At 33.9% G+C, this 22,692-nt stretch overlaps 1 protein-coding gene across 1 annotated transcript in view; it reads left to right on the forward strand.

Moving 5' to 3' along the window:
* Positions 1-22,692, forward strand: part of CAPZA2 (capping actin protein of muscle Z-line subunit alpha 2) — a 47,766-nt gene that overhangs the window by 15,792 nt on the left and 9,282 nt on the right. Inside the window, exons 2-6 of the mRNA XM_081038662.1 lie at positions 6,933-6,996; positions 8,394-8,445; positions 15,386-15,449; positions 19,334-19,540; positions 21,097-21,176. Coding sequence (XP_080894788.1) covers positions 6,933-6,996; positions 8,394-8,445; positions 15,386-15,449; positions 19,334-19,540; positions 21,097-21,176 — 467 coding nt within the window. The remainder of the gene's footprint in view (positions 1-6,932; positions 6,997-8,393; positions 8,446-15,385; positions 15,450-19,333; positions 19,541-21,096; positions 21,177-22,692) is intronic.

Genomic DNA, 22,692 nt, shown 5'->3' on the forward strand with positions numbered 1-22,692 from the left:
AAACATGGAAAAATAACGTAGGAAACATATCAATGTTAGAATCAGCTTGTTGGTATATATTGAAAAACTCCTGCTGGGATTTTGATTGGGCTTACAATGACTCTATAGAATAGTTTGGGGGAAATTACCTTTATGATACTGAATCTTCCAGTCCGGAATTATATTTTTAACATATCTCTCCATTTATTTAGCCCTTCTTTGATTTCTTTCATCAGTGTTTTGTGTAGTTTTCAGTATACTGCCTCTGCACTTACTTTGTTAACTTTATACCTAGGTCATTTTTTTTTCACTTCCTTGGGGGTTTTTTGTGTGTGTAAACAATCATGTTGTCTGCAAATAGAAAGTTTTACTTTAGCTGTGAAATTCCTTTGATTTCTTTTTCTTATCTTACTGCACTAAGACCTTAGTAGGATGTTGAATAAGTAGTGAGGATAGACATTCTTGTCTTATTCCTGAGTTTAGAGGTAAAGCCTTTAGTCCTTGGCCATTAAGGGTTATGTTAGTTATAGGTTTCTTTGTAAATACCTTTAATCGAATTAAGGACATTCTCTTCCTAGCTTGCTAAGAGTATTCATCATGATTAGATGTTGAATATCAAATAATTTTTCGGCTTCTATTGAAATGATCAGTGGATATTCATCTTTAATTAGTTGATAATTGTGAATTGCATTTATTCATTTTTAAATATTGAAACAGCCCTACATTTCCAGGAAAAACTATTTAGTTATGCTGTGTTATCCTTTCTATATATTATTGCTAGATTTCGACTTGCTAATATTTTATTGAAGAATTTTGCATCTTTGTTCATGAGAGATTTGGGTCTTTGAATTGTGGTAATCTAAAAATAAAAGACAAAAGTGAGAAGCAACAAGCATTTATTTGAGATCAAAAAAGAATAGCTATTTGGGAAGCACTGATTCAGGCAGAAACCCAAATAGTGTGATGTTCCCAATTAGGAGACAAAGGCAGGAGGTATTTATAAGAGGGAAGGGGAACAATCATATCAATGGAAGGCATTTCTATTGGTGCAGATAAGCTAACATAGTGGCGAATTCTAAACAGTGTTTTTAATTTTCAGTCCTGTAGTCATATCTGCTTTCGTGTTATCTTTACATGTAGTTGTTTGGCATACAGTGTTGCTTTAGGCCCAGTCCAAAGGTTATTTTGCCCTGTTTTAATGTTCCAAAGATTTGAGGCGTAAGTGCCAAGCAGTTCCTCTGGGATGGCAGCTCCTACTTCGTTTTAAAGTAACTCTGATTATACTATTTTTTTACAGTTGTGTTTCTTGAATTATTTTAGTCTTTGGTATAGGATGGTGCTATTCTTTAAAATGAGTTGGAAGGTGTTCTCTTCACTTCTGTTTTCTGGAATAATTTGTGTAGACTTGGTGTGTTCTTTCTTTCTTAAATACTGGGTATAAGAAAACCTGGAGTTCATTTATATTGAGACAGTTGTTTGTTGGCTAGACTGTTACATTCTGCCAGATTCATCTTTTGGTGGCTGGGTTTTACCCATTCCACCAAAACTTTTAAATCTGAGAAGCAGCATAACGTAGTGAATAAAAGTAGATTCAGGAGTCAGTTACTTAGCTTCTGCTTCAGTTACCTCATCTGAAAAACGTGCAAATATAATAGTAACCACCTCATAAGGTTGTTGTGAAGAGTTATATCCATGTAGAGTGCTTGGCAAACACTAATGTCAATTATCCCACTTTTGTTATCATCTTAATTGTTATTTTTCAGTGGTATCTAACAACAATCATAGATTTTGCTTAAAACTTGAGAGTTCTAGACTATAAAGGCTTGTTTCTTTGAACTGACATTTTCTAACCTTTTTAAGGCTTTGTCACATACTCGTGTGTGGCCTCTACCGAGGAACATCTTTCATCTGTCTTCTGAAAACTACGTGTGTACTTAGATGCATACACACACAACATACAGAGGCCAAAAAAATATACACATTTTAAGGTAGGAAACTGTATTAAAATTGTAATACTCAATGGGCGGCCAGTCAGCTCAGTTGATTAGAGCGCGTGCTCTTAACAACAAGGTTGCCGGTTGGATTCCCACATGGGATGGTGGGCTGCATATCCCGCAACTAGATTGAAAATGGGGACTGGGATTGGAGCTGAGCTGTGCCCTCCACAACTAGGTGGAAGGACGACAACTTCACTTGGAGCTGATGGGCCCTGGAAAAGACACATAGTTACCCAATAAAATTCACACAGAAGAACGTGATGTATGCCAATAACAAAAGATGAATACAAGTTACGTTTGACTTCTGCAATTACAGGAAGTGCTCAAAGTGGTGACCATCAGCGTCCAGACACTTGTAATTATGCCAAACTACTGCTTAAGCAATGTTGAGCAAAGTGTCCACTTGTATACATTTTTTTTGGCACCCCCATATATATACAAACATATATGAGGTTGGAGAATTAAGTTCGCGAACTCATCCTAGAAAAAGCTGCATACCTCACTGCTGAATATCACTGTGGTCACCTTCGAAGTACTCCCCTTGGGAAGCTATGTACCGACGCCAGCACCTAGTCCACCCTTCAAAGCAATTTTGGAACTCTTTCTGGAATGGCCATCAGAGCTGTCATCGTATTACTCTTTATGTCCTGAATGTCACCCAAATGTCTTCCTTTCAATATTTCCTTTGAGTAAAGAAAGAAGTCTTTGGGGGCCAGATCAGGTGAGTAGGGAGGGTGTTCCAATACAGTTACTTGTTTACTGGCTAAAAACTCCCTCCCAGACAGTGCCCTGTGAGCTGGTGCATTGTCATGATGCAAGAGCCATGAATTGTTGGTGAAAAGTTCAGATCATCTAACTTTTTCATGCAGCCTTTTCAGCACTTCCAAATAGTAAACTTGGTTAATTGTTTGTCCAGTTGGTACAAATTCATAATAAATAATCCCTCTGATATCAAAAAAGGTTAGCAACATCAGTGCAGCAAGTTCACGAACTTAGTTGTCAGACCTTGTATAAGTCTTTTCTTTCCATTATTTTTAGTTTCCACATCAGAGAATTGACAGTGCTAGTAAAGTGGGAAAGATGAAAATAAGTCAAGGTTTTCTTTTTGCCTAGGATTGTCTCTTAATTCAGCAAACACATGAATATGCATTTAAAAATCACCTGGAAAGCTTGTGTATATGGTGTTTTCAGAGCCGCATTTCCAGAGTCTGTGGGGCCCATAATTGTGCATTTTGGACAAAATCACTGAAACTGCTTGTTTAGGGACTACACTTTCAGGAATACGGTCTGAACTTAGTCAGAGGTTGCTGTGTAGTGGTTAGAAAACTATCATAAATACTCAAGACTTCTTCACTAAACTGTAATATGAGGCATACCACTTAACTTCTCAGATACAATTTAATTAGTGATTAATCTCTTTCGTAAATATAGCCTTTATTCTCTTAAATATATCTCTCAGTACATCTGTTGATATTTTATCTCTTACCTTTGAACTAAAATTTCCTAAGAAGAAGTGGGGAAGGCCGTTCTTCCCCTCGTCCTTTCTATATTTTTCACTAATTTGAGACACATAAATATGTTTTCTTCATTATACCTAAGTGCATCTTCTTCACGCATACAGATTTCCTTGATATTTTTTTCCCATTTTAGTTTAAAGGAAAAAATTGCTGATGTGTGTGTGTGTGTTGTGTGTGTGTGTTACACACACACACTAAAAAGCAAATTATATATGAGAGGGTGCGTGTGTGCTTTGGATTCTTAAATGCATTAAATTATTTATGTATTTTTTTCTTTTTCTCCTACCTCCCCTCCACCCTCAACTTCTGGCAACCACGTTTGTTCTCTATGAGTTTGGCAGCTTGGGTTTTTTGGTTGGTTGGGTGGTTGGGTGGTTGGTGGGTGGGTTGGTGGGTGGCTGGGTGGGTGGGTTGGTTGGTTTAGACATCACATAGAAAGGATCTGAGGCATTTGTCTTTCTCTGTCTGACTTATTTCGCTTAGCATAATGTCCTCAAAGTCCATCTATGTTGTCACAAATAGCAATATTTCATTCTGTTTGATGGCTGAATAATAGTCTAGTGTGTGTGTATGTGTGTGTGTGTGTGTGTATTTGTGTGTCACAGTTTATTCATCCATCCCTTGCCGGACTCTTGTTTTCATAATACTTTGGCTATTGTAATTAATGCTGCAATTAATGTGGGGGTACAGATATGTTTTTGAGTTAGTGTTTTCATTTTCTTCAGATAAATACCTAGAAGTGGAGTTGCTGAATCATATGGTAGTTCCATTTCTAGAGGAACCTCCATATTGTTTTCCATAGTGGCTGCACCAATTTACATTCCTGCCAACAGTTATTTCTTGTCTTTTTGATAATAGCCATTCTAACAGAGGTGATGTTCATTGTGGTCTTGATTTGCATTTCTTTGATGATTAATGATGTAGAGTATCTTTTCATGTACTGATTGGCCATCTGTATGTCTGAGAAAACGTCTATTCAGATTTTCTGCCCATTTTTTAATCAGATTGGGAGTTTTGCTATTGAGTTGTATGAGTTCTTCATATGTTTTGAATATTAACCCCTTATCAGCTATATGATTTGCAAATATTTTCTCCCGTTCTGTAGGTTGCCTTTTCTCTTTGTTGATGATTTCCTTTCTTGGTTGGAAGCTTTTAGTTTGATGTGGTCCCACTTGTGCATTTTTGTTTTTTGTTGCTTTTGCTTTTGGAGTCTGATTTAAAAAATTACTGCCAAGACCTATGTCAAGGAGCTTACCACCTATCTCTTCTTCTAGAAGTTTTATGGTTTTAGGTTTTATATTTTGAGTTAATTTTTATGCATGGTGTAAGATAGTGATCGAGTTTCATTCTTTTCGTGTGGCTGTCCAGTTTTCCAAACACCATTTATTGAAAAGACTGTCCTTTCCCCAGTGTATATTCTTGGCTCCTTTGCCATAAATTGACCATATACCTATGGGTTTATTTCTGGGATCTGTATTCCATTCATTGATCTGTGTGTCTTTTTTTTTTCTTTTTTTTTTTTTGCCAGTACCATACTATTTTAATTAGTGTGGGTTTTTTTGTAATATATTTTGAAATCAGGGAGCTTTCAGCTTTGTTCTTCTTTCTCAAGATTGCTTTGGCTATGTGGGGTCTTTGTGATTCTTTACAGATTTTAGGTTTATTTATTCTATTTCTGTGAAATATGTCGTTGGAATGTTGATTTGGATGGTACTGAATTTGTAGATTGCTTTGGGTAGCATGGATATTTTAACTATATTGATTTTTCCTATCCATGAGCACAGAACAGCTTTCCCTTTATTTATATTTTAATTTCATTCATGTCTTGTAGTTTTCAGTATACAGGTATTTTACATCCTTGGTTACAATTATTTCATTCTTTTTGGTGTAATTTTAAATGGGGTTGTTTCTTAATTTCTCTTTGTGATAGTTTGTTCTTAAAAATGATTTTTGTGTATTGATTTTTATATCCTGTAACTTTACAAAATTCATTTATTAGTTTTAAGTTTTTTGATGGAGTCTTGAGGGTTTTCTATATATAATACGTCACCTGCAAAAAGTGAGTTTTACTTCTTCCTTTCGAATTTGGATATCTTTTATTTGTTTGTTTCTTTTTTTGTTTTTGTTTTTATCTGATTCCTGTGGCTAGGACTTCCAGTACTATGAGTATATTGAATAAAAGTAGTGAGTGTGGGCATTCTTGTTTTGTTCCTGAATTTAGAGGAAAATCTTTGAGATTTTTACCTTTGAGGTGTGATGTTAGCTGTGGGCTTGTCATATATTATCTTTACTTTGTTGAGGTACATTCTCTCTTTAACTGCTTTGTTGAAAGTTTTTGTCATAAATGGATGTTAAACTTTGTCAGGCAGGTATTTCTTCTGTATCTATTGAGATGATCATATGATGTTCATCCTTTATGTTGTTAATATGGTGTATCACTGACGGATTTACAGGTGTTGAACCATCCTTGCATTCTGACAAAAATCCCACTTGGTCTTGGTATGTGATCCTTTTAATGTGTTGCTGAATTCAGTTTGCTAATATTTTGTTGAGGATTTTTGTGTCTATGTTCATTAGGGATATTGGACTATAATTTTCTGTTCTTGTGGCACCCTTGTAACGTTAACCTCATAAAAGCTTAGAAGACTTTCCTCCTCTTCTGGTTTTGGAAGAGTTTGAGAAGGATTTGTATTAATTTTTCTTTGAACTTTTGGTAGAATTTGTTAGTGAAGCCTGAACTATTGTTTTTTAGGAGGGCCTTGATTACTGATTCAATCTCCTTACTTTTAATTGGTCTGTTCAGATTTTCCATTTCTTCATAATTCATTCTTGGCAGGTTGTATGTTTCTAGGAGTTACCCTTTTCTTCTAGGTTGTCCGATTTGTTTGCAGGTATTATAATTGTTTATTGTAGTCTCATAATTCTTTCTATTTCTGTGGTATGATTTGTGACAGCTCCTCTTTCATTTCTGATTTTGTGTCTTTTTTTTTTTCTTGGTGAAGCTAGTAAAGGCTTGTCAGTTTTTATCCTTTCAAAGAACCAGCTCTTAGTTTCCTCTCTTATTGTCTTTTTAGTCTCTATATAATTTATTTCTGTTTTAATTTTTGTTATTTCTTCCTACTAACTTTGGGTTTCATTTGTTCTTTTTCTAATTCCCTAAGGTGTAAAGTTATGTTGTTATTTGAGTCTTTTATATATTTTGTATTTTTAAATCTACATTCAGCCTATAATTGTGATTATACTAAATGATTAAAACAATAATAAGCTAATTTTTAAAAAGTAATAAATTTAAGGTGTTTGAATGAAGAAGTGTCACTATCCCTAAATTTTTCTTAAGTCATTTTCAGTAGAACTTTAGAATAGCATAATTTTGTACTTTTTTTTTTATTTTAGCTGAGGCCTGTGCTATGGAACATTTATATCTTCATTTCTATTTTAGGTGCGTATAGCAGCAAAGTTCATCATTCATGCCCCTCCTGGAGAATTTAACGAGGTGTTTAATGGTGAGTGTTTACTCATAACACTAAGACTGGATATATCAAGCACTCTTTCTGAAGAATAAATTACATAACCAAAATAACTAAGTTAAGAAGAATATGTAGAAAAATCTGTGTTTTCTGAACTATAGGAAAATTTTCATCAGTCTGGATTTTGTAGTGGCTAGAATATAATGTACTTATGACATACTATGTTTCCCCAAAAATAAGATGTAGCCAGATAGTCAGCTCTAATGTGTCTTTTGGAGCAAAAATTAATATAAGACCGGTCTTATTTTACTATAATATAAGACCGGGTATAATACAATACTATACAGATACAGATACACAACGATACACAAAATACACTACAATACACAAAATACAATACAGTACACAAAATACAATACACAAAATACAAAATAATACCAGTCTTATGTAAGATCGGGTATAATATAATACAATTAATATAAAACTGGGTAGTTTTTATTTTTTAGTCCTAGGTCTTGTAAAAGGCTAGGACTTATTTTCGGGGAAATACAGTACATTATGTTTAATGGCTGTCCAATTTTACATTTTTCATAAAAACTATAGACTGTATTATATTAAACCAGTTTCTTAATGAGAGATGCTTTGTGTTACTTTCATTTAGTGAAAAAATTGTTGGATGTACTTTGTGGTAGCAACTATGTAAAACAGCTAAGTGCATAGGAAAAATAATAACAGAAAATATACCAAAACGACTGTAGAAATTTGGTTCTTTTCGGTGAAATTATGTGATTTTTTTTTCTTTTATGTTTTACATAGTGCTTGGGTTTTCCAATAAGTATTATCTTTAAAATTATGTATGAATGATTAATAGGCACATGTCTACATAATAATCTATCTAAAATTAGGACAAAATTAAGAATCAACAAAAGTGAGATTATTAAAGCAGCTACCACATCAAACTAAATACATTCATCTTTTGTTTGAACATGTGCTGTCTGAAGAATCTGCACTCTGTTCACAAGCGGGTTCTGGTTGAATCCCTTCTCTGCGGAGCACATGCACTTGAACTCGTTACAGCACCGTCAAACTCGAGGCACAGCACTAAGCCTGCTGCACATCTCAGCATACCTTCCTTAGTATCACTTGTCTCCGTCTTAGTTCTTGGAGATGTGTTTCAGTCTGCCTACCTTGACTATGAAGGGTATAAAATAACTTGTATTTCCATTTCATTTCCTCTTCTATTTCCTAATCAACTTTAAAATTAATACCATGGTGTGTTTTTGTACTTATTTGAGCCATCAGAGTGATTATTTGATCTTCCTCCGTTGCGGGGTGGGGGTGTTATTACATGACCAAAATAACCTGCATTCTTTACACAGGAATTTCAAACATAGAAAAATAGTAATATATAAAAGATAATGTTTGTTTTGCAGATGTTCGGTTACTGCTTAATAACGATAATCTTCTCAGGGAAGGAGCAGCCCAGTAAGTATTATATATTAACGTAACGAAAGTGACACGGGAAAATGTTTTAAAAGTGTTTTTTAAGCACTAATCCCTGAAAAAGATATTTGCACATCAAGGTCAAATATATAAATATGTATAGTATGTACTAGGCTAGAAGAGAAATATTTTTGATCACAGAGAGAAATAGGAACACAATTATAATATGAAATTGTCTATTTGTTGTTTGTTTGGGAGTGGTTTATATACTCAACACTAACTACATTTTGACTTTTGCAAAGTTGGGTAAAATTATTTTAGAAACTTTGAGTTTTGAAATTATGATTGCTGTAATTTTTATTCAGATTTTGCTTATTGTTATATATTTGATACTAATAGATTTTTGAGGGTTAGGAGTTTATTTTGTTCATCCATAAATACCTAATGTGGTACCTGACACAGATTTACCTAATAAATATTTACCAGATTTGTAAATGATTGAAAGAGCTAGGCAATTCTAAATGCCAGTGTGTCATCTTTGGACCGGTGACCAGAATCATGCCTTGCCACACCTATCATAGGATTTCAGAGAAATGGTCAATTCTCTTCCCCACCACCAACTCCCAAAATAAGGTCTGGGGACCCATATTTTAGGCTAACCAACTCCATTACTCTTTTGAAAATGGTGGAATTAAATAGATTTTTAGTGCCTTACAAAGAGTGTTTAGTATCCATCCCGTCACCTACTCTCATCCTAGTATGCTATCCAACATGTGACATCCTAACTAATGGGGGAAATTTGCTCTGATTCTATTTTGGAGGCGTCATCAAGTAACTGTCCTTTACGGTTAATGGTAATGAAGGTAGAGGTTCAGCAGATGCCCAGGCATATCTGATTTCACTTCTGATTTAAATTCCTGTATTTTGTAATAGCAGTTTTTATTTATTATTTTTTTATTGGGGGAAAAAAATACACATTCAACGTATGATTACAAAATACAGTAAATGTTTAAATTTTTTAAAAAATGTATTACAGTAAAAGACATATTGCCATTAATTCCACTCAAAATACTCCCCCTCGCTTCGAAAACACTTATCCCATCGTTCTTGCCACTTTCTGCAGCAGTCCTGGAAGTCCTGTTTCATATCTTTACTTCATCCTCCATCATGACAATGGCCCATGTCGCACAGCACTTGTGGTATGGCAGTTTCTGTCAAATAAAAACATTACGGTGCGTCCTCATCCACTTTGTTCACTGGATCTAGCACCCTGTGACTTCTGGCTCTTCCCCAAAGTTAAAATGATTCAGGACATCGAGGCAGCCACAACAGCGCAACTGAAGACACTCATAAAAGAGGACTTCCAGAACTGCTTCAGAAAGTGGCAAGAACCATGGGATGAGTGTTTGGAACGAGGGGGAGTATTTTGAGGGGGGTTAATGTCAATATGTCTTTTACTGTAATAAATTTTTAATTTAAACATTCACTGTATTTTTTTATTACACCGTATAATGAAGTATATCATTTTAATCACTTTTTGGTGTACAGTTCTCTGGCATTAAGTACATTCACATTGATTGTTGTATGATCATCACCACTATCCATCTCCAGAACTGTTTTCATTTTTCTGAACTGAAACTCTACCCATTAAATAATAATTTCCTATTCTCCTTTCTCCCCAGCCCCTGGCAACCACTGTTCTACTTTCTGTCTCTATGAATTTAATTTCTCTAGGTACCTTATGCACTGTTTGGCCTTTTGTGACTCATTTATTCCGCTTAGCACAATGTCTTTAAGGTTCATGCATGTTATCTCATGTGTCAGAATTTCCTTCCTTTTTAATGCTAAATATATATACCACATTTCTTTTATTCATTCATCTGTCAATGGAAACCTGGGTTGTTTCCACCCTGTTAATTATTATAGTAAAGTGCTTTATAGAAATCAGTTTACTTTATACCTTTACCTTTAGTTACTAGCTTCTGAGTGAATTTTTACTTACTCTTAATTTATTTAAATCTTATTTAAATTATTTGTATATTCAAGGAAAATTAATTTTCTAATAGCATATAGCATGTTGCCAAATAAAGAAACATACAGCATTTATGAACTTTTAACAACACAGAACTTTCTAAATAAACTTTTCTTATGAGTTATCTTTGGTAAATAAATGTGTGGGTTGTTTCAGGTAGGTGCACAAATTAGATTTTTTTTTAAGTTAAGAAAATGAGAAACTTGATTTGTTTAAAGACGTGTTCCCCTGGCACAGTAAGGTTTAATGAAGGTCAAAGTAATATTCATAATTATGTAAATAGTATGAAATAGTCATATATATGACTCAAAATGATGAAAGTATTGAATTTTATTTATTTGTCCAAAGAAGCACTTACCTGATGATGATTGTTATATTTAAATTAAATAACTTGGATTTGTTCTAAAAAGAAACTGGAATATGAGCTATAGTTCTCTTTTATTATGAACCAAATTTCAGGGACAGTTGTGGTCCACATTTCAAAGGTATAGACATTGAAATGCCTGATAGTCTGATTTTTTTTTTTTTTTTTAAGGAAATGAGGCTTTGAGGAAATCAGTAGTAATGATAAAAGATCTTTATAGTAGAGTATAAACTCAAGAAAAAAATCATGGAAGACTTCAGTAGAAACTTGATTTTCTTGCATGTAGTTATACTCAGTAAATGATTGTTAACTAGATGAACACATAGAGAAAATACTGATTCTTTTTGTTGACCTCAGTGAATTTCTCTAAAGTAAATATTCATTTGAATTTATTTTGTAGACATCTAAGCGTGTCTGTGATGTGCAGAAATATACCTTAAATCATTGACTTTGGAATTAAATTACTCTGGTTCACAGTGCCCTCTCTGTGAAATGGCGTTACCCCTGTTGTTCACTAGACTTGGTTCTGAATTCCTTTTGAAATATCTCAAAATTTGGTATTACCCTCAAGATAGTTTATCACCTAACATTGAGGCTGCCCATTAAACCTGCGTAATGTAACTTGGAAGGCATAGTAAAAACATGAGACTGTATCTGAGTGGCAGTTTCTCCAGAGTAAGTGAATAACCATAGTCCTATTTCTTCTTCAGTTGTACTTTTTATATTGAATTTCTTTATACCAGTACATCTCTTCCTCACATATATGTGCTTCTTTTCCTCCTTTCTTCCACCTTTTCCCTGTTGCTTTAACCCTCGTTTTTTTCCCCTTTTCTGTCTTTTTGTAAGGGGAAAATACCTAGCTATTGTTCTGAAGAGTGGTTCTAATTGGACATCTTTCTTTGCCAAATGACACAAATTCAGTATGTTTCATCGTAAAATTAGACATACATACTAAAGAATTGGTACTCTCAATTCTAGGATACTTCGAAGTATCCAGAAATAGCCTTTTATTCAACAGATGTAGGAATGTCAGACTTCACTATGATGATGAGATAAATAAGCCTCTTAGGGATTTTCCAGTGGGGAGTCAGATATATTCAATATCAGGCCAAATGAAATAAAACGCTATCTTAATAGAGGTATATCAAAGGCTTTTGGAGGAAATCCCAAAGGAAGAAATCTTTAATTTCTATTTAGAGTTGGATTTTGAGCTGAGTTTAAATAATGAATAGGATTCGAATAGTAAATAATGGAAATAATGTAGCCAAACTGAGGGAAGCACATTGTGAGAGTTTAAGATGTGATTGGTGAATCGCTAATAGTAAAGGGTATAAAAATCTAAATACAAAAACAGGTGACTTAGAAATGAATTAGGCTACAGAACTCTACAAGCAGAGAAATTAGTGTTTCACTGTTTCTAGTAGAGTGTTTTACACTTAAATATTTGTATAGATGGAGGGTTGGGTGAGCAGGTGGTGAGTGGGTGGATGGAATAAGTTTTCTGAACTGGAAGGGACTTGGGAAGTCAATTGGGTCCAAACCCCCTTTTTTTGTAGATGAGGTAAATGGTGCTCACACTAGCTAATACAGAGTTTGAACAAAACATAGATATTCTGTATTCTGACTTCATAGGTTAGTAAGTACCTTTTTTCCACTATACTGTGTAACTGTGACCTATTTAACTTACTTTGAGCATTTAAGATAAAATTTTACCTATTTCATATTTATTGTCTCCTTTTTAGATTTCGTATTCTTCCCTCACTCCCAAATTATAGATAGATGGACTTTGTTATTATAGACAGTAAAAGGCCTACAACCAAATTACTATCTGTATTATTTATTTATTTATTTATTTAATTTTTTTATCGGGGAATATTGGGGAACAGTGTGCTTCTCCAGGACCCATCAGCTCCAAGTTGTTGTCCTTGGGTCTAGTTGTGGAGGGCGCAGCTCAGCTCCAAGTCCAGTTGCCGTTTTCAATCTTAGTTGAAGGGGGCGCAGCCCACCATCCCATGTGGGAATTGAACTGGCAACTCTGTTGTTGAGAGTTCATGCTCTAACCAACTGAGCCATCTGGCCGTCTGTATCCATATTTATATTTAAATGTGTCTTTTACTTTCCAGTAATTCTAAGTGATTTAGAATATTGTCATGGGCCACTTAACAACAAGGGCCCATTCTGAGAAATGCATCGATAAGCAATTTCATCCTTGTGCAAAAACCAGAGTGTGCTAACATAGGCCTCGGTGGTATAGCCCATTGTACCTCGGATACAAGCCTGCACAGCATGGTACTGTACAAACAACAGGAGAGTCAGTCAGGCAGGGGAGAAAACGAGGCAGTCAAGAGACACGGTAAATGAGAGACATGAGGCTGCTGGCGTAACTGCGCGTACTGTTTTACATGGAACTTTTTATATATGTAGAAGAATGCACTCTAAATAACAATTACAAGCATAGTATACTGGTACATAAACCAGTAACCTAGTTAGTTATTATTACTATCAAGTGTTATGTCCTGTACATAGTTGGATGTGCCATACTTCTATAAGACTAGCCGTTCAGTAGGTTTGTGACACCAGCATCACCACACGTGTGAGTCACGCGCTGTGCTGTAACTTACTAGGCAATAGGGAAGTTCAGCTCCATTGTAATCTTACGGATCACCACCATATATGTGGTTCATCGTTGACCGAAACATCCTTATGCAGTGCATGACTCTGGTGTGTGTGTTCTTTACATTTAATTTCATACCTACTTTTGAGATAGATTCATTTAAGGGTTAATGACTGCCTGGCTATGTGAGGCTATTCCTAAGGAGATTGTGGTTTTAATGAATTAAGAAAATCATAAGTGGATAGATACTTCTTTCTCTAGCTCCTTCATGCATTTCTATATTTACTCCCATCTTTTTTGAACAATGCAGTGTTAGGAATTTAACAGCTAGAAACTGAATTCTAATTTGCTATTTTTACATTTTCTAGTCTTTTATTAATTGAGTAATACTTTGATCAACCAAATATTCCTTTCTGGAGAGACTGAGTAGCTAATACCTGAAAATTCAGTAGACATCTTACCATCCAGAATAACATGAAAAGCTCCCAAGGAGATTAGATTGAGAGATATATTCCTAAATTTTAAAATTCTCAATGTCTTTTCTGTTGCCATGTTTCCCCGAAAATAAGGCCTAGCCAGACAATCAGCTCTAATGCATCTTTTGGAGCAAAAATTAGTGTAAGACTGGGTCTTATATAAGACACGGTATTATGTTATATTATACTATACTATACTATACTATACTATACTATGTTATATTATATTACATTATATTATACCTGGTCTTATATAAAACTGTTCTTATAGTAAAATAAGACCGGGTCTTATATGAATTTTTGCTCCAAAAGACACATTAGAGCTGATTGTCTGGCTAGGTCTTATTTTGGGGGAAACACGGTAAGTGGAATAAATTTCTCAGGTTATAGGTTTTATAAAATACAGTATGATCTTTATGTATTTTTAGATAATCATTTGTACGATGAGAGTTTTTCCTACAAGTGTATTATGTAGTTACATAACATATTATTCTTTACTCATGAGAATAGAGAGAGGCTTTGTTCTTGAATTCATCTCATCACCGTTTCCTAGTTCAGACTCTCAGCAGTTCTAACGTGGATGTTTGCCTAACAATAACGTAACTGCTATTTCTAGCTGTAGTTGCTTCACTTCCCGATTTGTCATACACACTACTGCCAAATTAATCTTTAAAGTAGCTCTGTGTTCTCCTTTCTCAGAAAGCTTTTGTGATTATGCTTTGCCTCCCAAGTGAAGTAATTATTCCATCTTTCAAGCCTTGCAATTCACTTTGGTAAACTAACTACACACCTGCTACGTGCCAGGCATTGAGCTTGGTGCTTTCTGTGATGTTGGACCTAACCTATCTTCTCATGTGTTTTGCTCATCCTGGTCACTCTAATTGAAATATTCTTTTCTTCACATCCCTCCAGTTTCTACAAGACCACAGATCCTACCCCTTATTTCAAGGCCATTTCTCAGTATTACATCCATTATGAAATAACATCTAATTCTCTTTTCTTCTTAAAATATATTTTTTTAAATATATGTGTTATTCATGGTGCTTTATTGGTCATTCTCTTATTGTACTTTCTACTTTGTCTTATGTTTGTCTATCTTTCCTATTCAGCTGTAAGCCCTTTGACTGTAGGGTCTGTCTGGTTACTCTTTGCATCTCTCATAGCAACTACTTTGTTTCCTGGTCTGTCATACATTACATAATTGGATGTGTATCTTACAGATGGCTAACCTTTACTTTCAAGGGTTTGAATGAAAAGATTAATTATATTTACTGATTTAATTTTCTTTTGCTAAACATTGAAAGCTGGTATCATTCGTCAGTTTTAAAAATAGCCATACCTATATAATATTTATAGTTAATATAAGATCACTAATAGAGAGTTATAATTTTATTTAACTTGCCATGTGACTTTTATTGACAGGTGAATTGACTGTGATTTTTTTTTTAAGGGTATTAAGTAAGTAATTTTAAGTAATTGACCTTTTTCTTTTTTAGTGCATTTGCGCAGTACAACCTGGACCAGTTTACTCCAGTAAAAATTGAAGGTTATGAGGATCAGGTATGTTTCATGTAAACACAGGATCTAGCTATTCTTTCATTTATAATGGTTATTATTATCCTGCAAGAATTATGAAGTGGTGTGTTTAAAAGATAAAAAAGTGTTCACTTTTATCATAGCCACTTACAGGCAAAGTAATAGAAAATTTAGTTTCTTTTGTTGAAACCAATAATGCTATTAGCTGAAAGTTCCTTTTAGAAATTCAAATATAATTCTTTTAAGATTTTGGAAAATAATTACTTTAAATCTATTTTCTTGTTTTCTATAGGAAAAAAAAATCAATCCTATATTAATCCAAAATCTAGAATATATATTAGTAAGATTTATATCATAATTTGGTTGCTCTGGAATTCTACAATTCTTCATGTGAGTAACTTAGCATTTAGTAATTATTAAATCTTTTTTTTCCAAAGTGCGAATTAGAATTGCTAAGCTAAGAAAAACCACAAAAGGTCACTAGCATTCTTACTTTTTTGGTTTAGTGTTAACTAGTAACTGAACAGTGATTGTATTAATTCATACTGTGCTTGTGAAGCACAATTTATGTAAAACAATATGAAGAAGGAACTGGTAAGTAGAACATAAGAGTAGTAACAATTAGTTCTTAGTAGCTAATTATCAATATAGCAAAGGTTATATTTGTCATTATTCCTTGTGTAACGTGTAGTCTTTTAGTTGCAGGACGAAAAGCGACTAGACAAAAGATGACTTGTAACTGAAAGGAAAGCATAAGCTTATGTAGAGAGAGAGATGCATGTGTGTATACACATACATAAAAAACTACATAGTGCTTCATTTTATTAATCTAAATTTATTTTCTTTCTCTTGTGAGATTTTGTTTTTCTGTGTGTTTTTTCATTTTTTAATTTTTTTAGTGTTATAAACAATGCTGTATTAAACATCTTTGTATCTCTGGGCACATTGACTATTGTCTTACTAAGATAAATCCCTGAAAGAAGATTTGCTGGGTCCAGGGAATGCATCCTTTTATTTTTATTTACTTATTTATTTTAGTTTCGGGCATCTTTTTATAATGTTGGTAGCTCCCAAACTTATTTTATGAACATAGCATAATTTTAATACTTAAATCTAATAAAAATAAAACAAAAAGAAACTCTATAGTAATCTCACATATGACTATAGATTGAAAATTTTAAATAGATATTAGCAAATAGAATCCAGGAATATGAGTATATCAAAAAAAAAAAATATGCCAAGACTAACTAGAATGTATCCAAAGGGAAAACCTTATGATATATCAATAGACAGTGAAAAGGAATTTGGAAGATCCAGCAGCTAGTTCTCATTACAAAAACCCGAAGTAAAATATGAATAGAAAAACTCTTAATTATAATAGATTGTTTAACAAAAACCAATAGTAAATATCATAAACTACAAATACAATTTTAGTTAAAATAGAAAATTGTCTAGGAATGGCTACTTATCACTATTAATCTAATATCGTGGAGGTGTAGCAGATATGACAAAAGAATGAAAACTTTTAAACCTTTGAAAAAGAAGAGAACACTCTTAGGTGATTGATTGATTGATTGATTGATTGATTGGTTTAGAAATACTGAGAGACTTTGGTAAAATTAGCTTCCCAGCCATAAGAAACTACTGAACTTAAAAGAATTCTATGAGGTGACTGAATTTAAGGTAAGTATATAAAACTCATTCGCTTTCCTTTATTGTGGCAAGTAAGTACTTTAAACTAGAAATGGTTGGAGGGGGAGGAGTTTCATTTTAAATAGTGGTGAAACTATACATTAACCTAGAAATAACCTTTAGAAGAAAAAAACAGTATTATGAAGAAAATGGTGGATGTCCTCTTGAAACACATAAAAAAGGATCTGTACAGTAGAAAGGCACATCACATTTCATTTTGAGATATAAAGTTAAATTTTATAAATGAAAATATGAATTTAATGCAGTTTGATTAGAATCCTGATAACTTCATTGGTCAAAATTTTCATAAAGTTTGTATAAAAAACATACATGCTTAAAAAAAAAGCAAGAAAAATGTAAGAAGAGTAAGAACAGTGAGAGAATGCCTTACTAGACAGCAGAAGATCCTTTACAACCAATGTAAAGTCAAATCAGGATGGTATTGTATAGAGTAGACAAATAGATCAGTAGAGCAGCATATAGACCCAGGATTTAATCTCGAAATATGAAAATTTGTATACATGACAAGGTTGTAATTTAAACAGACATGCAATAAAAGATATTGGCACAACTGGTTTCTGTCAAGAAAAAGTTGGACCTCTGTCATACAATATACAGAAATTTCAGGTGGATTAAAAATTTGTAAAATAACTAAAATTTTAGGAGAAAAGAGTCCACATATACAAGATAAGGGCACGGGAGATCATCTTAAAACTGGAAACCCAAAAACTATGAAAGAAAAGATGGACATTTTGCTACATAATAATTATGTTAACTGTAGAATGAAGCAGATGCTTTAAACAAAGGACTCTTATAAATTTTAAAAAGAAATGGTAAAAAATATTAAAGGATATTTGCTCACAGAAGAGCAAATGGCCCACAAAACATGAAAAGATACTTAGCTCTATCAGGAAGTCAAAGAAATATAATTAAAGTAATGGGATATATTTCATGCCCATCAGACTGAGAAAAGAATTGTATGCCTATTGATTGAGATAATATGAAGGGAAACATTATCTTTTATATTGTTCATAGAAATGCAGTTTGTTACAGCCATTTTTTGAAAGCAGTCTATGTATTAAATTTAATATATATAAACCCTATACCCCAGTCGCCACTGCTGGGAATTTATCCAAGAGAAGTGGAAGCATCCAAAGGAGACAAAAATATCAGTATGTTAAAATATATGTACAATAATAATTATTTCAACATTTTTAATGTGCCTATCCCTCCCCTCTGAAAGAAAACAGCCTGGAAATAAAGAGATGGTGCATCAGTAGTGGAATGACAGAATAAATTATGCTATAGTCACATCGTGGGATATTATGCAACCATTAAAAAGAATGGTGAGAGGTGTACCAGTTAACTGGGAAGGGTTCCTGTAGGGTATTTATGTTGAAAAAAGCCAGAAGCAGAAAAATAGGTGTGTGCATGCACTTTTATTCTATTCATTATTATAAAACAATGACCCAAACAAGAACCCTGCATGCATGTATGTATGTACATTGATGTGTATATATATTTATCTATGTAGGATTATGTGACTGAAACTTATCAGAGGGGTGGCTATGTCCTGTCATGAATGAGGAGTCAAAAATTGGGAGAGTTACAAGGGAAGGAAAATGGAAATTTTTTTAATAAAGCACAAAATGTCAAATTTCTGCATGTGTAATATAAATGTACATAAACGAATAAATTACATTTTTAAAAATTTGGAAGTCAGTTGAAAACAACTGTCAATGATTAGCTTACACAAACAAGAAAGAGGCACTTCACAGAAGCTGAGATTGTGAGCCCAGGAGCAATGTAGACACACTGATGAGGAGTCTCACTGGATTGAAACCATTCTTATAAATATTCTCATCAAAGGATGTTTGAGGAACTGGAGACTAGTAACAGGAAAAGTAACTATTCATAGTTCTAAAAAAAAAACCAACTGACTCCAGCAGTATGTTAGGAGATGCATTTCTTTCCCTGGATAGTTGGAAGTTCTGTTAGATCAAATCCACTGATCTAAGCCGAATAAGAGTAACCTCATTGTCTGTATAGTCGACTCATTTGAAGTATTCTAGTTGTGCCCTGTAGTTAAACCAGTTGTTGGGAGTAGAATTACTTTACAGTTTTAAGGAAAAGTCTTAAGTGAAGGTATACTAATATGTCAGTACTGAAATGCTATTTTAAATACTTGTTTCCCAAAATTTATTGTATCATTGAAGGTATTGATAACAGAACATGGTGACTTGGGAAATGGAAAGTTTTTGGATCCAAAAAACAGAATCTGTTTCAAATTTGATCACTTAAGAAAGGAAGCAACTGATCCAAGACCGTATGAAGCAGAAAATGCAATTGAATCGTGGAGAACTTCAGTAGAAACTGCTCTGCGAGCTTATGTAAAAGAACATTATCCGAATGGGGTCTGCACTGTAAGTCATCATTTCTTTGGTCTTATGTAAATGTGGCAGTGTTTTTATAAAATTTATAGTAACTTACAGAACTGACATTTTATAACTTGCCATTCATTTTTTTCTTGAAGTAAATAAGTCTAGCAATGGTTCTTTTTTCAAGAAACCCTAAATAGTAAATATATTTTGATAGCCCAAAATGGAAAAAATGGTTGTTACCTTGAGTTAAATTCAAGTAGGAATTTTCAGACATTGATTAGAAGAGGATGATTATGATGAGATTTTTTTCAACTCATGTTCATGACTCATCTCAATAAGTTTAGATCAAGCTTATTTCATTAAGTTATGAGACCTTAAAACAAATAAAATTATTTGGAAGCGAAATCATTTATTTGTGTGTTTCACAATCAAATTTCTTATTTTTTTAATGTTCTTTCATAAGTTTAACCTGTTTTCATGTTTTCAGGATAAAATGTTAGAAAGTAGGATTGCTTTTTTTTTTCTTTCGTAACATTCTTTGACCCAGATAGGGTTTTCAGTCCCCCACAGTCTGTCTGTGCTTCTGTGATCTCCACAGCCAGAGTGATCTTATGAAGTCGCAGTCAGATTATGAAAACCCCGTGCTTACAGTCCTTCAGATTATTCCCACTGCGCTTAGATAGCGTCAGGCTTCTGAGCGTGGCTTTTAAGGCCGTGTGGACCTCTCCAACCTGAAGTGACCGTACATCCTGGTTTATACCTGCTGTCCCAACAGAAGTATTAATATTACCAGTAGCACCCCATTTCGCTGTCTGAAATTAGCCTGGTTAATTTGGTTAGGACAAAAATTCATGTAGTCCCCTTGAGTATCTAGTTCTCAATGATTATTTGAGACATATAGCAGCATAACCAAAATACCTTACAAGTGCTATGAATTACAACCTTGTTGACTAGGATTATTTTGGAAGAATAACTCAAAAAGAAAGTGGTTAGGTTCAGCTAGAGAGTCCTCATTTGTTCCCCGGGGTTGAACACAACATGAAGTCACTATTTTTAAAGCAGCAAACAAGAGCTGAAGTAACATCATCAGACCGTCACAGGCATCCTCATAACAACCTTTCTTAGTTATAGGAAGTAATTTGCTCACCTCCAGCCAGATCCTTTTTAAATGACTAGAGAAATAGCCGTCCCTAAGATTGTGAAGTCAACAGAGGTGATCATCATAATCTAGGTCCAGTTTTTATTTGCATGGAAACAGCCAGATTGGCATCTGTATCTTTAAATTACCTACAATTCTTACGATACTTGTGTTTGGAATGAAAAGTGTGGTATATCTGGGATGTTCATGAACATTTTAGAGTACAGTTTTATTCAGTACATTGTACTCTATCGTTTCATTTATGATCCACTAAGCATCTGTGATTGGATGTACATATATGAGCACTTGTTTTTCTAGCTCCTGTGTTAGATTGATGACTTGTTTTGTCTTCTTTAACATAGTCCTTTGAAAGCGCTGAACAGTTTTCAGTGTTTTATGTATGTTTAGAGATGGATGTTCTGCTCCCTAAATTCACTCTTGTGTTTGTTTTCCCATCAAGGTATATGGTAAAAAAATAGATGGACAGCAAACCATTATTGCATGCATAGAAAGCCATCAGTTCCAAGCAAAAAACTTTTGGTAAGTTAAAATTTTGTGTAGTGGGGAATTGTGGCATTGTTTATATTCTGTATAAAAGGTCCTTGCTTTATTGATTGGGTCTGTACCTTGTTTGTGTGTGATTGACTAAGAGCAATCTAAACATAATATAAAACTTCAGCTTTTTGATATAAGACAGTTATCTGCTTCATCATCAGCCTAATCATTTAAAGATAGCAGCACTCAGTGAAAAGAACGCAGGAGTGGGAAGTGTTTCTAGAGACTAGCAAGCAGCATCCTACGGGAATACGTGTGCCTGCGAGCTGACCGGTTGGCTGGCCCACATCTTCGTCCTAGAAGGTGTTTCTGAATGGGACTCACTTTAGGCAGGAGGACAGAGATGGTTATAAAGTGAAGAACGATGGTTTTTTGTGTGTGAACTTGGGCGCTCTGAAGTAGATGTTTTCATTTGGATTGCCTTTTGCGTGCTTGGCCAGTGTGAGGGAATAAATACATACTTTATACAGTGAGGCAAACTACAGCCATGTCTTACCATTTTGTGTGCAACTCATTTGCTTATTCTTTATAAAAGTCTAGCCTCCCAACACACTGACTTGCCTTATTAATCTTTGACAAGTTGTTAGACCTTTTTATTCTTAGACAAGACTTCGTAAGTTCCACATTACATGAAATCTTTACATTTATCCCCTTTTTAGTTAATACACGCTAAGGTCATCAGAGTAAGTATGGTTAGAATATTTGCCTTTTAAGTATCTTAGTCTTTGACTTGCTAGCCAGGTTGGTTGGGGGTGCTACCGAGGGTAAAGTAAACAGATGTCAGTAACCCCTGGGGACCAGTTTGGTCTGGGGCCCAAGGATGCTCCCATCCTAAACCATCTCAGAAATAAATGCAGGGTTACCAAGTTAACCAAGAACGTTTGGAGGAATGCAGATACATTACCACTGAAGGAAAATCCGTTCCTGTGTAAACATATGCCTTCATGACAGGCTGCAGTCACCTTTTAAGGTGTACTTCTCTGAACTTCATATAAATGTAGTTTCTCCACTTTAGCCCTAAAAATTTGTGACATCAATGTACTACTGTCCTAAAGAAATAAATCTGCACGAAATCACAATTTATTCTACTTGTGCCATGATATGTATGATGAAATCAATCTGGTTGAACTACTATTAAAGGAAAATTCTTGTTACTAAGTTTTACTTTAAAATATCTTGGAAATGTTTAGTAAATTTACTAGTTTTCAAAAACACAAATTATTTGAGCTTAAGCATATGTAAAATGAAGATGCTCTCTGTTCTTGAGTTTTCTATTGTCACTATTTCACTCTACATATCTGAATTTTTTCTAAACTACCACTATGAACATTATATAATTGAAGTTAAAAATGATTTGCCCTTTTTGGAAAAGACAAAATTATTATGATATTCCTAAGTGCTAAACATCACATATCACAATAATTTAAATTAAATATTTTGGTACAAAGAAATATACTTCAGTCTACCTAAAATAGAGATAGAATAAAAATCAGAAGATACT

This window comes from Rhinolophus hipposideros (genome assembly GCF_964194185.1).
Source record: "Rhinolophus hipposideros genome assembly, chromosome: 25".
In the NCBI taxonomy this organism is placed as follows: Eukaryota; Metazoa; Chordata; class Mammalia; order Chiroptera; family Rhinolophidae; genus Rhinolophus; species Rhinolophus hipposideros.